Source organism: Pseudophryne corroboree, chromosome 1, assembly GCF_028390025.1.
Source record: "Pseudophryne corroboree isolate aPseCor3 chromosome 1, aPseCor3.hap2, whole genome shotgun sequence".
Classification (NCBI taxonomy): Eukaryota; Metazoa; Chordata; class Amphibia; order Anura; family Myobatrachidae; genus Pseudophryne; species Pseudophryne corroboree.
The window spans coordinates 362,957,572-362,981,584 of record NC_086444.1 but is presented as its reverse complement, the minus strand read 5'-3'; the positions used below and the strand labels follow the sequence as shown (position 1 = coordinate 362,981,584).

The 24,013-nt window shown below is 50.2% G+C and overlaps 1 protein-coding gene across 3 annotated transcripts in view; it reads right to left on the bottom strand.

The window, feature by feature from the left end:
• The window catches only part of DGCR2 (DiGeorge syndrome critical region gene 2), a 235,362-nt gene that overhangs the window by 195,677 nt on the left and 15,672 nt on the right, over positions 1-24,013 (bottom strand). For 2 of the 3 annotated variants that reach the window (XM_063964807.1, XM_063912969.1), the window contains exon 2: positions 11,342-11,374. The exons of the other annotated variant lie outside the window; for it this stretch is intronic. In XM_063964807.1, the coding sequence (XP_063820877.1) occupies positions 11,342-11,374 (33 nt within the window). The remainder of the gene's footprint in view (positions 1-11,341; positions 11,375-24,013) is intronic. 3 annotated transcript variants of the gene reach the window in all.

The window sequence follows — 24,013 nt, the reverse complement described above, 5'->3', positions numbered from 1 at the left end:
CTATCAGCTGGTTCCTTGAGGGCGGCCGTATCAGGAGACGGTAACGCCACTTGTTTTGATAAGCGTGTGAGCGCCTTATCCACCCTAGGGGGTGTTTCCCAGCGCGCCCTAGCCTCTGGCGGGAAAGGGTATAATGCCAATAATTTTTTAGAAATTAGCAGTTTTTTATCGGGGGAAACCCACGCTTCATCACACACCTCATTTAATTCATCTGATTCAGGAAAAACTATTGGTAGTTTTTTCACACCCCACATAATACCCTTTTTTGTGGTACTTGTAGTATCAGAAATGTTCAAAACCTCCTTCATTGCCGTGATCATGTAACGTGTAGCCCTACTGGAAAATACATTTGTTTCTTCACCGTCGACACTGGAGTCAGTGTCCGTGTCTGTGTCTGTATCGACCTGATGTAACGGGCGCTTTAGAGCCCCTGACGGTGTTTGAGACGCCTGTATTAACTGATTATCCGGCTGTCTCATGTCGTCAACAGACTTTTGTAAAGTGCTGACACTATCACGTAATTCTTTCCATAAGATCATCCAGTCAGGTGTCGACTCCCTAGAGGGTGACATCACTAACACAGGCAATTGCTCCGCCTCCACACCATTTTCCTCCTCATACGTGTCGACACAACGTACCGACACACCGCACACACACAGGGAATGCTCTGATAGAGGACAGGACCCCACTAGCCCTTTGGGGAGACAGAGGGAGAGTTTGCCAGCACACACCAGAGCGCTATATATATATATATATATATATACAGGGATAACCTTATATAAGTGTTTTTCCCTAATATAGCTGCTGTATATCTTTATATGCCAATTTTATGCCCCCCCCCTCTCTTGTTTTACCCTGTTTCTGTAGTGCAGGACTGCAGGGGAGAGTCAGGGAGCCTTCCTCCAACGGAGCTGTGAGGAAAAAATGGCGCCAGTGTGCTGAGGAGATAGGCTCCGCCCCCTTTTCGGCGGCCTTTCTCCCGCTTTTTTATTGTAATTTAGGCAGGGGTTAAATACATCCATATAGCGCAGGAGCTATATGTGATGTATTTTTAGCCAAAAAAAGGTATTTCTATTGCGTCTCAGGGCGCCCCCCCCAGCGCCCTGCACCCTCAGTGACCGGAGTGTGAAGTGTGCTGAGAGCAATGGCGCATAACTGCGGTGCTGTGCGCTACCTTAATGAAGACAGGACGTCTTCTGCCGCCGATTTTCCGGACTCTTCAGTCTTCTGGCTCTGTAAGGGGGACGGCGGCGCGGCTCCGGGACCCATCCATGGCTGGGCCTGTGATCGTCCCTCTGGAGCTAATGTCCAGTAGCCTAAGAAGCCCAATCCACTCTGCACGCAGGTGAGTTCGCTTCTTCTCCCCTTAGTCCCTCGATGCAGTGAGCCTGTTGCCAGCAGGTCTCACTGAAAGTAAAAAACCTACTTTAAACTTTTTCTCTAAGCAGCTCAGGAGAGCCACCTAGATTGCACCCTTCTCGTTCGGGCACAAAATCTTAACTGAGGCTTGGAGGAGGGTCATAGGGGGAGGAGCCAGTGCACACCAGGTAGTCCTAAAGCTTTTTACTTTGTGCCCAGTCTCCTGCGGAGCCGCTATTCCCCATGGTCCTTACGGAGTCCCCAGCATCCACTTAGGACGTTAAAGAAATGACAGAATATTGTTTTTTCCAGTAGTACTACAAGTCCCAGCAAGCCTCCCCCGCAAGCTGGTACTTGGAGAACCACAAGTACCAGCATGCGGTAGAAAAACGGGCCCGCTGGTACCTGTAGTACTACTGGAAAAAAAATACCCAAATAAAAACAGGAGACACACACCGTGACAAGTACAACTTCATTACACACTGCCGACACACATACTTACCTATGTTGACACGAAGCAGTCGGTCCTCTTCTCCAAGTAGAATCCACGGGTACCTGAAAATAAAAGATAATTATACTCACCTCAATCCAGTGTCCAGATATAAATCCTCGTACTTGGCAAAACAAATAAACGAACACCCGTACCATGCCGGACTGAAAGGGGTCACATGTTGACACATGAGACCCCTTTCCACGAATGCAGACACCCCCGTGACAGCTGACACAGAAGTGTCTCTTCAGCCAATCAGCGAGTGCAACGTCCTTGCACTCTGCTGATTGGCTCTGTGTGCGTCTGACCTCAGACAGCGCATCGCAAAGCCTCTCCATTATATTCAATGGTGGGAACTTTGCGTCAGCGGTGAGGTGAGGTCACCCGCGGTCAGCCGCTGACCGCGGGTTAACCCCACCGCTACCCGCAAAGTTCCCACCATTGAAAGTAATGGAGAGGCTTTGCGATGCGCTGTCTGAGGTCACACGCGCACAGCCAATCAGGTGAGCGCCACGGAAGTAGCGCTTCCTGATTGGCTGAAGGGACCTCAGTGACAGGAGTCACGTGGTGTCCCGGCATTCGGGGAAAGGGGTCTGATGTGTAAACATGGGACCCCTTTCAGTCCGGCATGGTACGGGTGTTCGTTTTTGTTTTTTAACAAGTAAGTGGATTATCTCCCGGACACTGGATTGAGGTGAGTCTAATTTTTTTCACAGGTACCTCGGATCGTCGGAGACTGTGGCAGTCGGCGTGTCAACATAGGTAAGTATGTATGTGTGTCGGCAGTGTGTAATAAAGTTGTACTTGTCACGGTGTGTGTCTCCTGTTTTTATTTGGTATTTTTTTTCCAGTAGTACTACAAGTACCAGCGGGCCCGTTTTTCTCCTGCATGCTAGTACTTGTGGTTCTCCAAGTACCAGCTTGCGGGGGAGGCTTGCTGGGACTTGCAGTACTATTGGAAAAAACAATATTCTGTCATTTTACTCAAGGCTATCAGCCTCCCATCCGCAGCCCTTGGATGGGGGGGGGGGGGGACAGCCTCGGGCTTCACCCCTGGCCCTTGGGTGGCTGGGGGGGGGGACCCCTTGATTGAAGGGGTCCCCACTCCCCCAGGGTACCCCGGCCAGGGGTGACTAGTTGGATATTTAATGCCACGGCCGCAAGGCACTGTATAAAAGTGACCCCCGGCTGTGGCATTATCTGTCCAGCTGGTGGAGCCCAATGCTGGTGTAAAAAATACGGGGGACCCCTACTCTTTTTGTCCCCCGTATTTTTTGCACCAGCACCAGGCGCAGAGCCCGGTGCTGGTTTTAAAAATACGGGGGATCCCCTGTCAATATTTTCCCCGCATTTTTAGAACCAGGACCAGCTCGAAGAGCCCGAGGCTGGTTATGCTTTGGAGGGGGGACCCCACGCCATTTTTTTCCGGGTTTTTCCCGTTTTTTCCCGTTTTTTAAAATCGCGGCAAAATCCGGCAAATCGGCCGTTTTTCGCCCGCGGGACTGTCGAATCCGTTTTTCATTGAAGATGGTGAATTCCGGAAGCCACCTGCCGGAATTCACCTGTCGAATTGTGTCGAATTCAAAAACGGCGATAATTTGCCACGATTCGCCGCTAATTGCATATACTCCTTAGTGTAGTATGGGGTCAATTCAATTAGCCATGAGGATCGCGCACCCCCCCCCCCCCCTTTCCTGCTTCCCGACCTCACCCCGGACTGTGGATTATTGTATGCAGCTCTAAAGATGCACTTTTGCCGCAACAAGATTAGCGGCTAATTGCAATGACCCGTCTAAAGTCCTGTTTGACACCCAAACTGCTGACTTACACATTTCTTCTCGCAGTTCAGGAGGCTGTCAGAAGAAACGTCAGGGCGCATCTACAAAGCGTCTGAACAGAGCAACAATTGAATTGCTCCGTTTTGTGCCCCCTAGTGGTAGCCGCGGTGGAAAACTACTGAATTGGCCCCAGAGAGGGTTTGTTTGTTTTTTAAATTGTTAACCCATGTATATTCATATATTCGATTGGCGTAAACAAGATAACTTCAGGTTATTTATATAAAAAAAAAAAAAAAAAAACATTCTAAATGCTGGGGTGTAAATGTAGTTTGAAAGGCATTTCTGACCACTTATACACCCATAGTTACAGCCCTGGCTGTGTACAGAGGGACTGGGATTGAAATGTCGGCGGTCAGAATACCGGCCTGCAGCATCCTGATAATGAGAATCCTGACAGCAGATGGAAAGTATACTTACCTTCCCCCACTGGCCCCCTAACCCCAACCTTCTCTTCTAGCAGCCTAAACTTAACCTTTCCACCCCCACATCCTAAACCCCCACCCCCTGCAGCCTAAACCTAGCCCTCCAACCCCCCCGGCTTACCTCTCTGGTGGCCCGGCTGGTGACCCTATTCGGCTGGGATGCGCGACGCCGGGCTGGTGACCCTATTCGGTATGCCGGATTTGGCATTCAGAATAGTGGCAGTGTTCTGACTGCCAGAATCCCGACCGTTGGGATGCCCTGATATTTACATCAGGCAAGTATTGGGGCAATTCCACGTTTTGCCAATTTTTACTTCAACATGATCGGAATTGTCGACTTTTGATATGTCGGTTTTTGCTAATTCCCCCAAAAATTGGAAATTAGGGAATCACCGCTTAGATGTATGGTCTGACCACAAACTCAATAAACTATACCATTTGTCATGGTTGAGGTGGATTTATCTAATAAGGTATTTTTTTTATGATAACCTCTTTAATCAATTCAGTATAACTGCACAACCACTAATTTGTTGAGTTAAAAAATAAGAATTTACTCACCGGTAATTCTATTTCTCGTAGTCCGTAGTGGATGCTGGGTACTCCGTAAGGACCATGGGGAATAGACGGGCTCCGCAGGAGACAGGGCACTCTTAAAAGAAAGATTAGGTACTATATCTGGTGTGCACTGGCTCCTCCCTCTATGCCCCTCCTCCAGACCTCAGTTAAGGAAACTTGTACCCCGGAAGAGCTGACATTACTAGGAAAGGATTTGGAATCCAGGGTAAGACTCATACCAGCCACACCAATCACACTGTACAACTTGTGATAACCATATCCAGTTAACAGTATGAACAACAACTGAGCCTCAGTCAACAGATGGCTCAAAACAATAACCCATTAGGTAAGCAATAACTATATACATGTATTGCAGAGAGTCCGCACTTTGGGACGGGCTCCCAGCATCCACTACGGACTACGAGAAAAAGAATTCCGGTGAGTAAATTCTTATTTTCTCCGACGTCCTAGTGGATGCTGGGTACTCCGTAAGGACCATGGGGATTATACCAAAGCTCCCAAACGGGCGGGAGAGTGCGGACGACTCTGCAGCACCGAATGAGCAAAGGCAAGGTCCTCCTCAGCCAGGGTATCAAACTTGTAGAATTTAGCAAATGTGTTTGAACCCGACCAAGTAGCAGCTCGGCAAAGTTGTAAAGCCGAGACACCTCGGGCAGCCGCCAAAGAAGAGCCCACCTTCCTCGTGGAATGGGCTTTTACTGATTTAGGATGCGGCAATCCTGCCGCAGAATGAGCTTGCTGAATCGTGTTACAGATCCAGCGCGCAATAGTTTGCTTTGAAGCAGGAGCACCCAGCTTGTTGGGCGCATGCAGGATAAACAGCGAGTCAGTCTTCCTGACTCCAGCCGTCCTGGCTACATAGATTTTCAAAGCCCTGACTACATCTAGTAACTTGGAGTCCTCCAAGTCCCGAGTAGCCGCAGGCACCACAATAGGTTGGTTCAAATGAAACGCTGATACCACCTTAGGGAGAAATTGGGGACGAGTCCTCAATTCTGCCCTGTCCATATGGAAGATCAGATAAGGGCTTTTACACGACAAAGCCGCCAATTCTGACACACGCCTAGCCGAAGCTAAGGCCAATAGCATGACCACTTTCCACGTGAGATATTTTAGTTCCACGGTCTTAAGTGGCTCAAACCAGTGGGATTTCAGGAAATCCAACACAACGTTAAGATCCCAAGGTGCCACTGGAGGCACAAAAGGGGTCTGAATATGCAGCACTCCCTTAACAAACGTCTGAACTTCAGGTAGTGAAGCCAGTTCTTTTTGAAAGAAAATAGATAGGGCCGAAATCTGGACCTTTATGGATCCTAATTTTAGGCCCATAGTCACTCCTGACTGTAGGAAGTGCAGGAATCGACCCAGCTGGAATTCCTCTGTAGGGGCCGTCCTGGCCTCACACCAAGCAACATATTTTCGCCATATACGGTGATAATGTTGTGCTGTCACATCTTTCCTAGCCTTTATCAGCGTAGGAATCACTTCATCTGGAATACCCTTTTCCATTAGGATCCGGCGTTCAACCGCCATGCCGTCAAACGCAGCCGCGGTAAGTCTTGGAATAGACAGGGCCCCTGCTGTAACAGGTCCTGTCTGAGAGGCAGAGGCCATGGTTCCTCTGAGATCATTTCTTGTAGTTCTGGGTACCAAGTTCTTCTTTGCCAATCCGGAACGATGAGTATAGTTCTTACTCCTCTCTTTCTTACTATCCTCAGTACCTTGGGTATGAGAGGAAGAGGAGGGAACACAAACAGACTGGTACACCCACGGTGTCACTAGTGCGTCCACAGCTATCGCCTGAGGGTCTCTTGACCTGGCGCAATATTTTTTTAGCTTTTTGTTGAGGCGGGACGCCATCATGTCCACCTGTGGCCGTTCCCAACGGTTTACAATCTGCGTGAAGACTTCTGGATGAAGTCCCCACTCTCCCAGGTGGAGGTCGTGCCTGCTGAGGAAGTCTGCTTACCAGTTGTCCACTCCCAGAATGAACACTGCTGACAAAGCTAGCACGTGATTTTCCGCCCATCGGAGAATCCTTGTGGCTTCTGCCATCGCCATCCTGCTTCCTGTGCCGCCCTGGCGGTTAACATGGGCGACCGCCGTGATGTTGTCTGATTGAATCAGCACTGGTTGGTTTTGAAGCAGAGGCTCTGCTTGACAGGGCGTTGTAAATGGCCCTTAGTTCCAGTATATTTATGTGTAGTGAAGTCTCCTGACTTGACCACTGTCCTTGGAAGTTCCTTCCCTGAGTGACTGCCCCCCATCCTCGGAGGCTTGCGTCCGTGGTCACCAGGATCCAGTCCTGTATGCCGAATCTGCGGCCCTCGAGAAGATGAGCACTCTGCAGCCACCACAGCAGAGACACCCTGGCCCTTGGGGACAGGGTGATCAACCGATGCATCTGAAGATGCGATCCGGACCATTTGTCTAACAGATCCCACTGAAAGATCCTTGCATGGAACCTGCCGAAGGGAACTGCTTCGTAAGAAGCCACCATCTTTCCCAGGACTCGCGTGCAGTGATGCACCGACACCTGTTGTGGTTTCAGGAGGTCCCTGACCAGCGATGACAATTCCTGGGCCTTCTCCACCGGGAGAAACACCTTCTTCTGTTCTGTGTCCAGAATCATGCCCAGGAAGAGCAGACGCGTCGCAGGAATCAGCTGCGACTTTGGGATATTCAGAATCCAGCCGTGCTGTTGCAACACTTCCCGGGAAAGTGCTACGCTGACTAACAACTGCTCTCTGGACCTCGCCTTTATAAGGAGATCGTCCAAGTACGGGATAATTATAACTACCATCTTCCGAAGGAGTATCATCATTTCGGCCATTACCTTGGTAAATACCCTCGGTGCCGTGGACAGACCAAACGGCAACGTCTGGAATTGGTAATGACAGTCCTGTACCACAAACCTGAGGTACTCCTGGTGAGGTGGGTAAATGGGGACATGCAGATAAGCGTCCTTGATGTCCAGCGACACCATAAAATCCCCCTCTTCCAGGCTTGCAATAACCGCCCTGAGCGATTCCATTTTGAACTTGAACTTCCTTACATAAGTGTTCAAGGATTTTAAATTTAGAATGGGTCTCACCGAACCGTCCGGTTTCGGTACCACAAAGATTGTGGAATAGTAACCCCGTCCCTGTTGAAGGAGGGGAACCTTGATAATCACCTGCTGAAGGTACAGCTTGTGAATAGCCGCCAGCACTACCTCCCTTTCCCTGGGAGCCGCTGGCAATGCTGATTTGAGGTAACGGCGAGGGGGAGTCGCCTCGAACTCCAGCTTGTATCCCTGAGATACCACTTGTAGAACCCAGAGATCCACCTGTGAGCGAACCCACTGGTCGCTGAAGTTCCGGAGACGCGCCCCCACCGCACCCGGCTCCACCTGTGGAGCCCCAGCGTCATGCGGTGGACTTAGTGGAAGCAGGGGAGGATTTTTGTTCCTGGGAACTGGCTGTCTGGTGCAGCTTCTTTCCTCTACCCCTGCCTCTGGGCAGAAAGGATGCGCCTCTGACTCGCTTGCCTTTCTGAGGCCGAAAGGACTGTACTTGATAATACGGTGCTTTCTTAGGCTGTGAGGGAACCTGAGGTAAAAAAAAGTCGACTTCCCAGCTGTTGCTGTGGATACGAGGTCCGAGAGACCGTCCCCAAACAATTCCTCACCCTTATAAGGCAAAACCTCCATGTGCCTTTTAGAATCAGCATCACCTGTCCACTGCCGAGTCCATAATACTCTCCTGGCAGAAATGGACATTGCATTAATTCTAGATGCCAGCCGGCAAATGTCCCTCTGTGCATCCCTCATATACAAGACGACGTCCTTTATATGCTCTATGGTTAGCAAAATAGCATCCCTGTCGAGGGTATCAATGTTGTCTGACAAAGTATCAGACCATGCTGCTGCAGCACTACACATCCATGCTGAGGCAATAGCAGGTCTTAGTATAGTACCTGAGTGTGTATAAACAGACTTCAGGATAGCCTCCTGCTTCCTATCTGCAGGCTCCTTTAGGGCGGCCGTATCCTGAGACGGCAGTGCCACCCTTTTAGATAAGCGTGTGAGCGCCTTGTCCACCCTAGGGGATGTCTCCCAGCGTAACCTATCCGTTGGCGGGAAAGGGTACGCCATCAGTAACCTCTTAGAAACCACTAGTTACTGATCAGGGGAACACCACGCTTCCTCACACAATTCATTTAATTCATCAGATGGGGGAAAAGTCACTGGCTGCTTTTTCTCCCCAAACATAATACCCTTTTTAGTGGTAACTGGGTTAATGTCAGAAATGTGCAACACATTTTTCATTGCCGTAATCATGCATCGGATGGCCCTTGTGGACTGTACATTTGTCTCATCCTCGTCTACACTGGAGTCAGACTCCGTGTCGACATCTGTGTCTGCCATCTGAGCTAGCGGGCGTTTTTAAGCCCCTGATGGTCTCTGAGACGCCTGGGCAGGCGCGGGCTGAGATGCCGGCTGTCCGCCTCCACGTAGCCCTCCTCCTCAAACATGTCGACACAGCCGTACCGACACACCGCACACACACAGGGAATGCTCTGACTGAGGACAGGACCCCACAAAGTCCTTTGGGGAGACAGAGAGAGAGTATGCCAGCACACACCACAGCGCTATATAACACAGGGATATCCACTATACTGAGTGATTTTTCCCAATAGCTGCTAATACACAAATTGCGCCTAAATTTATGTGCCCCCCCTCTCTTTTTTACCCTAGTCGTACTGGATACTGCAGGGGAGAGCCTGGGGAGCGTCCTTCCAGCGGAGCTGTGAAGAGAAAATGGCGCTGGCTGTGCTGAGGAAGATAGCACCGCCCCCTCAGCGGCGGGCTTCTCCCGCTTTTTATAATGTTAATGGTGGGGGGTTTTGCACATATACAGTGTTATACACTGTATTATGTGCTAATTTATGCCAAAAGGTAAACTAATTGCTGCCCAGGGCGCCCCCCCCCCCAGCGCCCTGCACCCAACAGTGACCGGAGTGTGTGGTGTGCTATGGGAGCAATGGCGCACAGCTGCAGTGGTGTGCGCTACCTTAATGAAGACAGGAGTCTTCAGCCGCCGTTTTTCATCTTTATCTTCCGTCTTCTGGCTCTGCAAGGGGGACGGCGGCGCGGCTCCGGGAACGGACGATCGAAGTCGGGCCCTGTGTTCGATCCCTCTGGAGCTAATGGTGTCCAGTAGCCTTAGAAGCACAAGCTAGCTGCAAGCAGGTAGGTTTGCTTCTCTCCCCTCAGTCCCTCGTAGCAGTGAGTCTGTTGCCAGCAGATCTCACTGAAAATAAATAACCTAACAAATACTTTCTTTTCTAGTGAACTCAGGAGAGCCCACTAGGTGCATCCAGCTCTGGCCGGGCACAGATGCTAACTGAGGTCTGGAGGAGGGGCATAGAGGGAGGAGCCAGTGCACACCCGATATAGTACCTAATCTTTCTTTTAAGAGTGCCCAGTCTCCTGCGGAGCCCGTCTATTCCCCATGGTCCTTACGGAGTACCCAGCATCCACTAGGACGTCAGAGAAAAACAGATTAAGATTTTTTCTAGGGGTTAAAGAAAACATATAAACCACCATCTAATGCAGAATTACTTATATTTAATAACCACTTATATTTCAAAATGTTTTCACAATATTTCATTCAAATACAGTTGAGTATCCCATATCCAAATATTCCGAAATACAGACTTTTTTGAGTGAGATAGTGAAACCTTTGTTTTCTGATGGCTCAATGTACACAAAGATATTAAAAAATATTGTATTAAATGACCTTCAGGCTGTGTGTATAAGGTGTATATGAAACATAAATGAATTGTGTGAATGTAGACACACTTTGTTTAATGCACAAAGTTATTAAAAATATTGGCTAAAATGACCTTCAGGCTGTGTGTATAAGGTGTATATGTAACATAAATGCATTCTGTGCTTAGACTTAGGTCCCATCACCTTGATATCTCATTATGGTATGCGATTATTCCAAAATACGGAAAAATCCCATATCCAGGATGGGATCCGGTCTGAAGATCGACAGTGTCTAGGTCGACAAGGTTTAGGTCGACCACTATAGGTCGACAGTCACTAGGTCGACATGGATGGAAGGTCGACAGGGTTTCTAGGTCGACATGTGATAGGTCGACAGGTCTAAAGGTCGACATGAGTTTTTCACATTTTTTTTTTTTCATACTTAACGATCCACGTGGACTACGATTGGAACGGTAAAGTGTGCCGAGCGAAGCGGTAGCGGAGCGAAGGCACCATGCCCGAAGCATGGCGAGCGAAGCAAGCAATGCGAGGAGACACGGTGCACTAATTTGGGATCCCGGTCACTTTACGAAGAAAACGACACCAAAAAAAAAAAAAAATCCTCATGTTGACCTTTAGACCTGTCGACCTAGCACATGTCGACCTAGAAACACTGTCGACCTTCCATCCATGTCGACCTAGTGACTGTCGACCTACAGTGGTCGACCTAAACATTGTCGACCTAGACACTGTCGATAAAACGAACCACACCCATCCAAAATACCTCTGGTCCCAAGCATTTTGGATAAGGGATACTCAACTTGTATATGCCAGGTATACATGGACAACAAAGTATATCTACTATCAATCTACTCACTACCAAAACTATAAACATGCTCACCTGATTGCAGTCTTGCCAGAGCTACTTGAGGACCTGAAATTTAAAATTTAAAAACACTTACCAAGCTAGATATAATCTAATTGAGCACATTGAAGAAAAGAAACTGTATGAGGAGGAGGTACGTTAACATAATGTATTGTCAAGAGGGGTCCTTTCCAAAACGTACCATACACACGAGAACAAAAATATAACAGATTTAAAAAGTACTATAAAAAGGTTTCGAAAATATTTAATTCTCTAATTAATAAAGGTACCTTGAGGATAGATGTTAAAAATTGGACAATGTAATTATACTGTATGTCCCAGAAATTGCTACCAGATACTAGAGTCCATGGGTTATTCACTATATATCTATGAAACACTAATTATTTTGTGATAAGTTGTGTAACACTGATCTCTGCTGTTCATATTCTAACAAGGTTATGCGTTTATAATCACTAATGACCTGATTTAGAGTTAGGAGCACATAAAAAGGGACCATGGCAAAACCATGCTGCAGGTGGGGCAGGTTCTTACTGTGCAGAGAAATGTCCTAGGTTCATTTTAAATTTCAGTGTAAAAGGTGTCTGATACTTGTTACGTGAATGCAAAAACAGTCAGTATTTTCACCAGAACACATCATGTTATGTTCCATGAGCAAACGGCTCCTTCTTTTTGCTCTTCACTGCGAATAACAGTGTTAGGGGCGAGATCCCGACAGGTCTGGCCAGTGTTTTGAAGTGACAATCATTTAAAAAACAAAACCAGCCTGGTTTTCGTTTTAAATGGTTGCCACTTCAAAACACTGGACAGACTTGCCACAATCTCGCTAATGACTGCACGTTGCAGGCTATTACATTTGCGCAAGCGTATGAGGGCCAGACACCATTTACAGTTATCTAACAGTCTATTTAACTTTCTGAGAAGCGGGCAACTAGATGGACAGCCCTGATTTAATTTATACAATATTTCAGTAGGCTCTTTGACAAGTTCCCACGGCTACCACTAGGAGGGCGCAAAACGGAGCAAATCAATTGTTGCTCCATTTAGATGTCCAGCAGCTGCAGGGATGACATTTCTTCTTGCAGCCTCCTCAGGTGCGAGAAGAAATGTGCACCAAGTCAGCACTTTGGGCGTCCGAACAGTAGTCTATTTACTAAGCCTTGGGAGGGTAGGAATCAATTACCTTCTGCAATTGTGTTGCCAGGGCCCTAATAAGCCGGCTATTCAATTAGCCCTAATAAGCTGGTATTCAAGTTAGACAGTTTTTAGGTCAACAGTCAAAAGTCCAATAGGATCAAAAGTCAGACCAAAAAAAAAAAAAATTATTTTGTGTTTTTAAACATTTTTTTACCAAAATTTGTTAAGGTTTGTTCACTCGCCACGCACCATGAATATGTAATAGTTTGTGACATGGATAGTAAATGAAAAAAAAAAAAGTTGTAAAAGCACAAAAAAAAATACCCACATGTCCAGCCTTTTCTGCCTTTTGACCGTCGACCATATGTGTCGACCTAATGACTATCTTTTAGCTGTCTATCACCAGCCTCCCGTTTCAGGGAACCTGTGTGTTTTCAGAAGAAGTTTATTTCTTTTTTCGGGCAACTTAAGTGGATAGCCCGAAAAAAAATATCAGAAACATCTAGAAGAAGAAAAAAAAAAATCACCAAAAAAAGAGTCAGTTTTTCACTCCCACTGCTTCTTCGCACCTAACTGAACATCCCCCTTGGAGAGAGAAAGTTACAACCCACCAGCTCCTGTCATTTTTAAAACACACAGCCTGTAACATGGCAGTTAGTACCAGCCAGTCAGCTCCTTTCTCAGTCCACTTTCTCTCCCTCCAAGGCTTAGTACAGTGATGGCTAACCTTGACACTCCAGCTGTTTTTGAACTACCCATCCCAGCATGCCCTGCATCTGTTTTAGCATTGCCAAATAACAAAACTGTAGCAGGGCATGCTGGGATATGTAGTTCAACAACAGTTGGAGTGTCAAGGTTAGCCATCACTGGCTGAGTAGATAGACCCCATCATTACTTGAGGTTGACAACATTACAACTGCTATTCATTGGGCAAGATTACATTTTTTGCTCGCCAGCAGCCAGTATATGGCGCAAAATTGTTGCTCTGTTCGTATGTGATCAGCTGCCAGTGCCTGCATTTCAACTTGCACACCCGGGGGTGGCGAGCTGAAATGTGCCCGACCTCTCTGGACATGATATGCACAATAAAAAAGCACAATGGAATATCACACCCCTGATCTCCGCCCACTGCATTTTACATATGGATTATTGAATTATTTTTTTTATGTACCTTAATCCACTCCTGACTACCGATTCAAATTGATGCGAATGTGTCTATTCTTGCACAAGTAATATCTCCAATACCCGTTTTCCATTGCGACTATTCGGAAGCAGGATCAGGGACCTGGGACTTAGTACCGGGGTAGTTAGCATTTACACTGACCAAAATCCGAGGTTTTGCGCATTCACATGCAAAAACTTAGTATTTTGGGGTCAGTGAAAAAAATAGGATTTTACTTACCTACCGGTAAATCCTTTTCTCGTAGTCCGTAGAGGATGCTGGGGTCCACATTAGTACTATGGGGTATAGACGGGTCCCTTGGGAGCCATGGGCACTTTAAGAGTTTAATAGTTTGGGCTGGCCCCTCCTACCTGACTCAGTCTAGAAACTGTGCCCGAGGAGACGGACAACTCCGAGAGAAGGAATTCTCACAGATAGTGGTGGGATTCACACCAGCTCACATATACAAGGCAAACCAAACTAACGAGCTTGAATACTCAGCAACGGCTGAACAACATTACTTATCCAAGTAACAACACAGTATTAAACCAAGAACAAAACAGTACTGAAGTAACCACAGCAGGATAACGAAGCGTTGGGCGTGCGCTCAGCATCCTCTACGGACTACGAGAAAAGGATTTACCAGTAGGTAATTAAAATCCTATTTTCTCTAACATCCTAGATGATGCTGGGCTCCACATTAGTACCATGGGGATGTACCAAAGCTTCCAGAACGGGAGGGAGAGCGCGGAGGCTCCTGCAGAACTGATTGGCCTCTGAAGACCTAAAGTTTGCTCAAAGTATCAAACTTATAGAACTTAGCAAATGTGTTCGACCATGACCAAGTAGCCGCTCGGCAAAGGTGTAAAGCCGAGACACCCCGGGCAGCCGCCCAGGAGAACCCACCTTACGAGTAGAGTGGGCTTTAAATCGATTTTGGACACAGCAATCCTGCTGTAGAATACGCATGCTGGATAGTGAACCTGATCCAGCGAGAAATAGTCTGCTTAGAAGCAGAAGACCCAAGTTTCTTGGGATCATATAGGACAAACAGAGTCCGACTTTCTGTGACGAGCAGTTCTTGCCACATAGACCTTCAGAGCCCTTACAACATCCAAGGACTTTGATGTAATTGAGGAGTCAGTAGCCACTGGCACCACAATAGGTTGGTTGATATGAAAAGCAGACACAACCTTTGGAAGGAACTGAGGACGCGTCTGGAGCTCAGCTCTATCCACATGCAAGATTAGGTAGGGGCTTTTACAAGACAAAGCCCCCAATTCCGACACACGCCTAGCAGAAGCTAAGGCCAACAACGTGACAGCCTTCCACGTGAGAAACTTGACTTCAACCTCCTGTAAAGGCTCGAACCAATCCGATTGCAGGAACTGTAACACCATGTTAAGATCCCAGGGTGGCTGGATGTGCAGAACCCCTTTCAAGAAAGTCTGAACCTCAGGGAGGGAGGCCAGTTGTTTCTGGTAGAAAATGGATAAGGCCGAAATCTGGATCTTCAGGAATCCCAAACGCAGGCCCATATCCACACCTGCTTGCAGGAAGAGGAGAAACCCTCCAAGTTGAAACTCCACCGTAGGAAACGTCTTGGATTTTCCAAATGCGATGGTAATGTTTAGACGTTACCCCTTCTGAGCCTGTATCAGAGTAGGAATAACAGAGTTCGGAAAGCCTTTCCGAGCTAAGATCTGGCGTTCAACCACCATGCCGTCAAACGTAGCCGTGGCAAGCCTTGATAAGCAAAGGGCCCCTGTTGCAGAAGGTCCTCTCGAAGAGGAAGAGGCCTCAGATATTCCAGCAGTAATTCCAGAAGATCCGCGTACCAAGCCCTTCTTGGCCAGTCCGGAGCAATGAGGATAGCCTGAACTCTTGTTCTCTTTATGAGCTTTAGAACCCTTGAAATGAACGGAAGTAGGGGGCGTGGCCTGAGGCTGACTAGAGTGGCAGCACGAACAGGGAGCTCCGCAATCCCTGAGGAGAATTTTCCAGTTTTCCTCACCCTGTTCCCTAAAAGCCCCATAACCTCAGCCACTGCACTAACGAGGCCCCCTTACAGTGGTGGACTTGTGCTGCGGAGTCGGGAAGCCGGTATACCGGCTTCTGCGGATTGCGGCCTGCCCACCCACCTGAAGCCGGGGCCTCGATTTTGGACCGGCGCTGCTTACCGCGAGGGGCGTCTGCCCCTGGAGATCCTGAGGAGACTGCTGAGGGCCCCTGTCCTGGACCCCCGCGGCCAGACCCCCTCGCCTGGCTGCTGAGGTCGGCGGCACTGCAGGAGGAAGGAGAGCCCGGCTAGACGCGGGTGCGGGCGGCCCGGAGTCCCGGCGGTGGCCATCTTGGATCTCGGGATCCGGAGGGGGACGCGGAGGACGTGCGGCCCGGGGATCCCCCCTTCGATGAGGTGAGCCGCTCCCTTAGCCTAGTCTCCCAGCGGTGGTCCCCTCCTCTGAGGCCCAGCGCTTACTGCCCGCGGACGGCCGCCGCCAGCAGCCCTGATCTGGACGAAGGGCTGGACGCAGCTCCATCCCCCCCCCCCCTGTGAGCTCACCCTGGGACTGGCTCTATATCCTCCCTGTGACTGTGTGGATCTGCTCCACCTCAGTCACTTCTCTGGATCCCCTGCACATTCTTGTCTTCTGAAGCAGGGTAATATCGTACTGGCTCCCGGTCCCGTGTTCCCTGGCCCCACCAGACGCCGGAGACCCTCCTGAGGAGCACCAGCACAGTTCTCTCTCATCCCCCGGCTCCCTGCAGCCTGCGCCAGCAGCGGCCATTTTGTGGGCCTCCAAGACCGCAACCTCCTCTGCCTGCAATTACTTAAAGCTCACTGGGGCATACACTGGGGCCCACCCGAGGGCCGTCTTCATAGCTGTCCGCGGACCTCTCCCCCCGCCGAGGCCCGGCCGCGGTGCTACCCCGGTCACTGGCTGGTCCGTGCCCGGGCGCGTCCCCGTGGTCCCTGAACGGCGGAGATCATATACAGGGTCCCCCCCTCCTGCGACCTCTGATTACCTGCTTCCACTCCGGGGCCGGGTGGCCCCCCCCCTGCTCTCTTGAGCCTCCCTGGGCCGGCTCCGTCTGCCGGGCTCGGCTAATAACCACACCATGATGCCTCCTTAAAGCCCTCGATTTACCTTCCCTGGTCCTGAGCCTCACTGCGGGGGCGCCACCTCCATTTCCCACCCTGCTTCCCACCCACTCCCCCATGCCCTCAAGATGACCAGGTGCAACAAAAAATCTCAGGGGTCCGACCTCACACCATTCCTAACCAAAAAAAGCACCCCAGCCACGAACAGGCCTGATAATCCCGGGCCCTCCCAGGGTCCCTCCGAATTGGAGGCCGAAGATGACAATCTCACACGCCTCACCCGCAAGGACTTTCTCTCCCTCCTCAAGGAGATGCGGGACATCAAGTCCTCAGTCCAGGCTCTACACTCCCTGAAATCCGATATTGCCGACATCGGCTCCAGAACCGACCAACTTGAACGAAGGGTAGAGGAGGTGGTGTCGTTCCAACAAACGGTCGAGACCGATTTTCATCAACTCTGCCAAGATGTTGCCCACCTCCGGGAGGAGCATGAGGACCAGGACAATAGGGCAAGGAGAAATAACCTGAGGATCCGGGGTATCCCCGAGGAGGTCGAGCAGACTCATCTTGATCTCTACCTCAAACGCCTCTTCGCACACCTGTCGCCTGACACCCCTGAGGAACATCTCCTCCTGGACCGAGCGCATCGAGCCCTGCGGCCTCGCTCTCAGGACTCCTCCCAGCCCAGAGATGTCATTCTCCGACTACATTATTTCACTGCGAAGGAGGCCGTCATGAGGGAGGCCCGACGGCTGGGGTCTGTGACTTTCCAAAATACCCCGCTTCAGATTTTTCAGGACTTATCTCCGCTCACTCTAGCTAAACGCAGGGACTTCAAACCCATCACTTCCCTGCTCTCCCGTCACAACGTTAAGTACCGCTGGGGTTACCCTTTCCGTATCCTGGTGTGGCATCAAGGGAAGCTCCTCACGGCCAGAGATCAACCTGAGACCCAAACGCTCCTCTCCAGGTTGGGCATCCCCGCCGCCGACCAAGATGCTCATACTCAACGCCACCCACCACGGACACAGCGGGACTCAATCCAATCTCCTCGCTCTGAGTGGTTCACGGTGCCGTCTTCTGCGGCCCTCCAGGCTCCACCTCCAGTTCCCTGATGAACTTTCAGCTCTCTACGTTAATGCTTCCTACACAGAATTGGGGCGATCATTCCTGGTCGCATTCCCCCATCAGGGGAGCTGCGTTACCTTAGGTTCCCTGTAACCTGAACTCGTGACCCCTTAGTTGCTTTACAACTGCTTTGTTGTTGCCCCCTGTTTAAAAATGTTTAAAAGTTTAAATGCTTAAATGTCTGAATATCCAAATGTTACCCTGCTGCTATGCTACCATGCTGAAACCTGATCTATTCCTTTCCAACCCCCCCCCCCCCCCCTCCTCTCTCTTTTGCCCCTTGGGGCTGGTGCTCCTGCTATTTTCTCTTCCTGTCTTCTATCCAGCTTTCCCCCTCAGGTACCTCCAGGGGAGGCTTGCCTCCTGCCCTTTCCAGAGCGGCTCGTGATCCGCGTTCTGGGCCCCATGCCGCGCCCCCACAGGGCTTCGTGCCCTACCGCTGACCTAGGTGCTCCCCCGACACCTAGTACTCCTTCCCCTTGTCAGCTCCACCGGTCCTGGCCTCTACTGCCAGACGACCAACCACCCTCCCACCCCTCCCGGTCTTCTTCCCCTCCCCCCCCCCCTCTGACCACACTCTCTCTTGCCTCATATAACTCCGTTCGGTCTCCCTCTCCCCCCTCTCCACCTTCAATCACCTCCGCTCTTTCTAACCTGCCTACCTCGCTGTTACTTGCCCATGGGTCTCCGGGTACTCTCTCATAACGTGAAGGGCCTGAATAGCCCTCAAAAGAGAGGTAAGCTCTTTGCTTCCCTTAAACACCATATGGGCGATCTGATCTTCCTACAGGAGACTCACTTCGTGCATGACTCCCACCCTACCCTACAATGTAAGCCATACCCCGTTTCCTTTCATGCCTGCGACCACTTAGCCAAAAAGCGGGGAGTAGCGATTTTATTTGCCCGCCACCTCACCTTTGAACTCCTAGACTCTTATACCGACAAAGACTGCCGATTCCTTGTCCTGGTGGGGAAACTCAATAACAACCTGTGTAACCTGGTTAACGTTTACGCCCCTAACCAACGACAGGAACGGTTCTTTACAAGGTTAGATAATCTCCTTACTCGAGTCCGGCAGGGAGACCTCATACTTGCAGGGGACTTTAATTCCGTCCTGAACCCACAGATAGATCGCTCTACCTCCTCCCTTACTCCCTCCCCATCGGACTCCCTCCGCTCTAGATCCCTTCTCCGTCTCATGCGATCTCAACTCCTCTACGACTCCTGGAGGATAAAAGATTTCTCTGCCCCTCATAACTCCTACTCCCGCATTGATATGGTCTTGCTCAGTCATGACCTTGCCTTGAATCTCCGCGATGCCCATATTCACCCACTAATTCGGTCCGACCACGCCCCCATCTCCTGCGACCTAGCAGGTTTGGTTTCCCGCCCTCGCCCCATGACATGGCGCCTCAACGACTCCCTCCTTCACAACCCCGAGATAAGGTCCCATCTTCAGGACAAGATCTCAGATTACTTCACCCTAAATGATTCCCCCGATATCTCCAGGTCCACCCTCTGGCTGGCACACAAGGCTGTCCTTCGAGGACACCTCATCAGCCTAGCTTCAAAAGCTAAAAAGCAATCCCTCTCCCAATACAATAAGCTCTCCATTAAACTCCACGCACTTGAGACCCAACATAAGGCGTCCTCCGACCAGACGGTCTTGTCCGAACTTCGTACTATCAAGGCGGAATTTGATCTCCTTCTCACTACACGGGTGGCCAAGCGTCTTAAGTGGCTTCGCCAGTCCTTTTACGAGAGGGGTGACAAGGCGGACAAGATCCTGGCGGCACGACTCCGCTCCACGAGAGCCAAAACCAACATTGTTACTATCAGAAATTCTCTCAATCAACTTGTTCAGGACCCCATTGCCATTAGAGCCGCCTTCCAATCCTACTACGCGGACCTATACAATCTCCCCCACCCCCCCACCCCCACCGGGCTCTCCCCCCCATCCCGACCTGATCTCCGATTTTCTCTCTGCTTCTAAATTACCCAGACTCCCCCAGGACGCCATGGACGTTCTTAACAGTGAGATTACGGTGGAAGAAATCACCCAGACTATACTCATGCAAAAAATTGGCAAATCTCCGGGCCCGGACGGGTTCACGGCTCTCTACTACAAAAAATGTTCTGCCCTCCTCTCCCCCCACCTTCACTCCCTGTTCAATAGGATTGTCCAAGGCGACCCTTTTCCCCCTGAGATGCTAGAGGCTAGAATTGTGGTGATCCCCAAAGAAGGTAAGGATCCCCTTAACTGCGCTAGCTATCGCCCCATATCTCTCCTGAACTTAGACCTGAAAATCTTTGCTAAGATCCTGGCCAACCGCCTTAACCCATACCTCCCTTCCCTTGTTCACTACGACCAAGTGGGATTTATCCCGGGCCGCCAGGCGAGAGACAACACCAGACGTGCTATTGACCTTATACATATCTCGAACTCCAGGAGATCCCCCACTATCATGCTCTCCTTAGATGCCGAAAAAGCATTTGACCGGATCTCCTGGGGATTTCTGAGATCCGCCTTGGAGGCCTATGGCCTGTCCGGTGGCTTTCTCACTAGCATCCTAGCATTATACTCCACTCCCACTGCCACCGTCCTAATTAATGGTATCCCATCTGCCCCACTTAGTATTTCCAATGGCACACGTCAGGGCTGCCCCCTCTCCCCCTTAATATTTGCCCTCATCATAGAACCCCTTGCCTCTCAAATTAGAGCACATCCAGATATACACGGAATACAGGTAGGCCCCACAGATCCTAAAATCTCCCTCTTCGCAGATGACATTCTACTTTCCATTACCCAGCCGCTCATCTCACTCCCAAACCTATTCTCAGTTCTACAAGCCTATAGCCTTATATCAGGATACAAGATCAACTACTCCAAATCTGAGGCCATGATACTCCATATCCCCCAACATGAGGCTGAGTCCCTTCGCGCCAACTTTAATTTTAAATGGCAGCCCACGAAGATTAAATACTTAGGGATATACTTAACCCCTCGTTACGACTCCCTCTTTCGGGAAAACTTCCCACCCCTCCTTGCCAACACACTTGCCGACCTGACCTCTTGGAACAGTCTCTTCATCTCGTGGCTGTGCAGGATCATAGCAGTTAAAATGACCATAATCCCCAAATGGCTCTATCTTTTTCAGACCCTCCCAGTGGCGGTCCCGGCCTCCTTTCTCCGCACTATCCAACGAGCCCTTGTACGCTTTATTTGGAACCACAGACCTCCCCGCATTGCTGCCAACACTCTGAAAAGACCAACCTCCGCGGGAGGCAGAGGTCTTCCCGATGTCAAACTCTACTACCTAGCCTCCCATCTATCCCACATTGTCACTTCATATGCTCCTCCAGGATCGGTATCCTGGTTAGACATCGAGGCAGCCTTCATTGGCATCCCAGACCTGACCCCCTTACGGGGCCTCTCCTCCGCCTCCCGACCCCCAACCTCTAAACTTCTCCCCACCATTAAATTCAACCTTAAAACCTGGGACACCCTCTCTCTGAAGAGGGGTCTCACTACTACACCCTCACCCTTGACCCCCATCTGGCAAAATCCCATGTTTCCCTCGGGACTCTCGATTACGAGGTCCCGGATGTGGATAACACTGGGCCTCAAATTCCCAATCAACTTTGCCGATCAGGGCCAATGGTTGTCCCTACCTGTTCTCCAACAGAAAACCCCCTCACAACCACTTAATCCCTTTCAATTCCTACAAATACGCCATTTTCTAAGCTCTCTCCCCCCCACCGCCTTACTTCGTGTGCCCTCACTCCCTTTGAAAGCCTATGTATCAACTCCCATTCCTCCAAAGGCATAATCTCCCAACTTTACTCTCTCCTATTAGAATCCTCCCTTCCCCTTTCCCGGCCCCATGAACTCGCATGGGAACGGGACCTCGGGCCCCCACCAGAAACTGAAGACTGGGAGGACATGAGACTAGGGATTGCTAAATGTTCCACTGCCACAGCTTTTAAGGAAACGGCCTACAAAGTTTACTACCGCTGGTACTACACCCCCGACCGCCTTAACAAATTTTTCCCGTCTTCCTCTCCGGCTTGCTGGAGGAACTGTGGGGCTAGAGGCACTACGCTCCACACATGGTGGACCTGCCCGGTCATCGTGCCCTTCTGGGACCTAGTGCACTCCCTCCTCAACTCGCTCCTAGAATCCCCTGTGCTGAAAGATCCTTGGATCTCCTTACTGTGTTATCCCCCCCCCCCCTCCTCAATAAATTCTCCCAAAAGCTGACCTCACACATTCTAACGGCAGCAAAATCACTGATCGCCCTTAACTGGAAGAGCCCCTCCCCCACCTTCCCTACTGTCCCTTAAAACTAAAATTTGGCACATCGCCTCAATGGAAAAGATCACATACTACCTCCACGACCGGGGCCACATCTTCGAGCAGGTCTGGGCCCCCTGGCTCGCCGCCGAATGTAGTTAGCCATACCCCTCCTCCTGCTCCTGGCCCTCTCCGTAGACCCATGGGCAGCTCCTACCATCCCTCTCTCCGGCATACCTCTTTCTCCTACCTCCTCTCTTTCTCTATCTTCTCTTCTTCCTTTGTCTTGTCTGTTCTCGCCTCCTTCCCGATTCCCCTCCCTCCCCTTATTCTGATCTTGTTGTTCTCACGATATATATTATGTACAGACGCTACTGTGGTTCCCCCCCTCCCCTGTTCCTCTCCTCCTCCCCCCTCCCTCCTCCCCCTCGAACCCCATGTTCGAACTCTATTGTTCTTTCTACACCGATTACCCTGTTGTTTATTTGAAAATTTGTGGTCTATTCTGGACGCTGGCTATGTTGGCCGTCTGTCCCATGTACTCCTGTACTGTCTTCTCTATGTGCCTGACCACGTACAAATAAAGAATTTCCAAAAAAAGAAATGAACGGAAGTAGAGGGAACACGTACACTGACTTGAACACCCACGGAGTTACCAGAGCGTCCACTGCCAATGCTTGTGGGTCTCTCGACCTGGAACAGTACCTACCGCCGAAGCTTCTTGTTGAGACGGGAGGCCATCATGTCTATGTAAGGTACACCCCAAAGACTTGTCACCTCTGTGAACACCTCCGGATGGAAGTCCCATTCTCCTGGATGGAGATCGTGCCTGCTGAGGAAGTCCGCTTCCCAGTTGTCCACTCACAGAATGAAGATTGCCGACAGCGCCACTGCGTGCTTTTCTGCCCAGAGGAGGATTCTTGTCACTTCTGGCATTGCAGCTCTGCTCTTCGTTCCGCCCTGTCGGTTTATGTAGGCTACCGTCGTTACATTGTCCGACTGAACCTGAATGGCCTGATCTTTCAGAAGATGTGCCGCTTGTAGAAGACGGTTGTACACAGCTCTTAGTTCCAGAATGTTCATTGGAAGGATGGATTCCAGACAACCACCTTCCCTGGAAGTTTTCCCCTTGAGTGACTGCTCCCCAAACTCTGAGACTTGCATCCGTGGTTAGGAGGATCCAATTCTGAATCCCGAACCTGCGGCCCTCTAGAAGGTGAGGCAGTTGCAGCCACCATAGGAGTGAGATCCTACCATTCGGCGACAGACGAATCCTTTTGTGCATGTGTAGGCGAGAATCTCACCACTTGTCTAGGAGATCCAGTTGGAATGACCGTGCATGAAATCTTCTGTACTGTAGCGCCTCGTAGGAGGCAACCACCTTCCCCAGAAGGCGAATGCACTGATGAACCGATACCCGGGCAGGCTTCAAGATATCCCGGACCATCGATTGCATCACCAACGCTTTCTCCACCGGTAGAAAATACCCTCTGCACCTGCATGTCGAGGAACATCCCTAGGAAAGACAATCTCCTTGTTGGCTCCAAATGTGACTTTGAAAGGTTCAGGATCCATCCGTGATCCCTGAGCAGTCGTGTCGTGAGAGCAATGCTCTGTAACAACCTTTCCCTGGATGACGCTTTTATCAGCAGATCGTCCAGGTATGGAATTATATTCACTCCCTGCCTGCGGAGGAGAACCATCATCTCTGCCATTACCTTGGTGAACACTCTCAGTGCCGTGGATAGACCAAATGGCAGTGCCTAAAATTGAGAGAGACAGTCCAACAGCGCAAATCTGAGATAAGCCTGGTGTGGCAGCCAAATCGGAATGTGGAGGTACGCATCCTTGATATCCAGGGATACC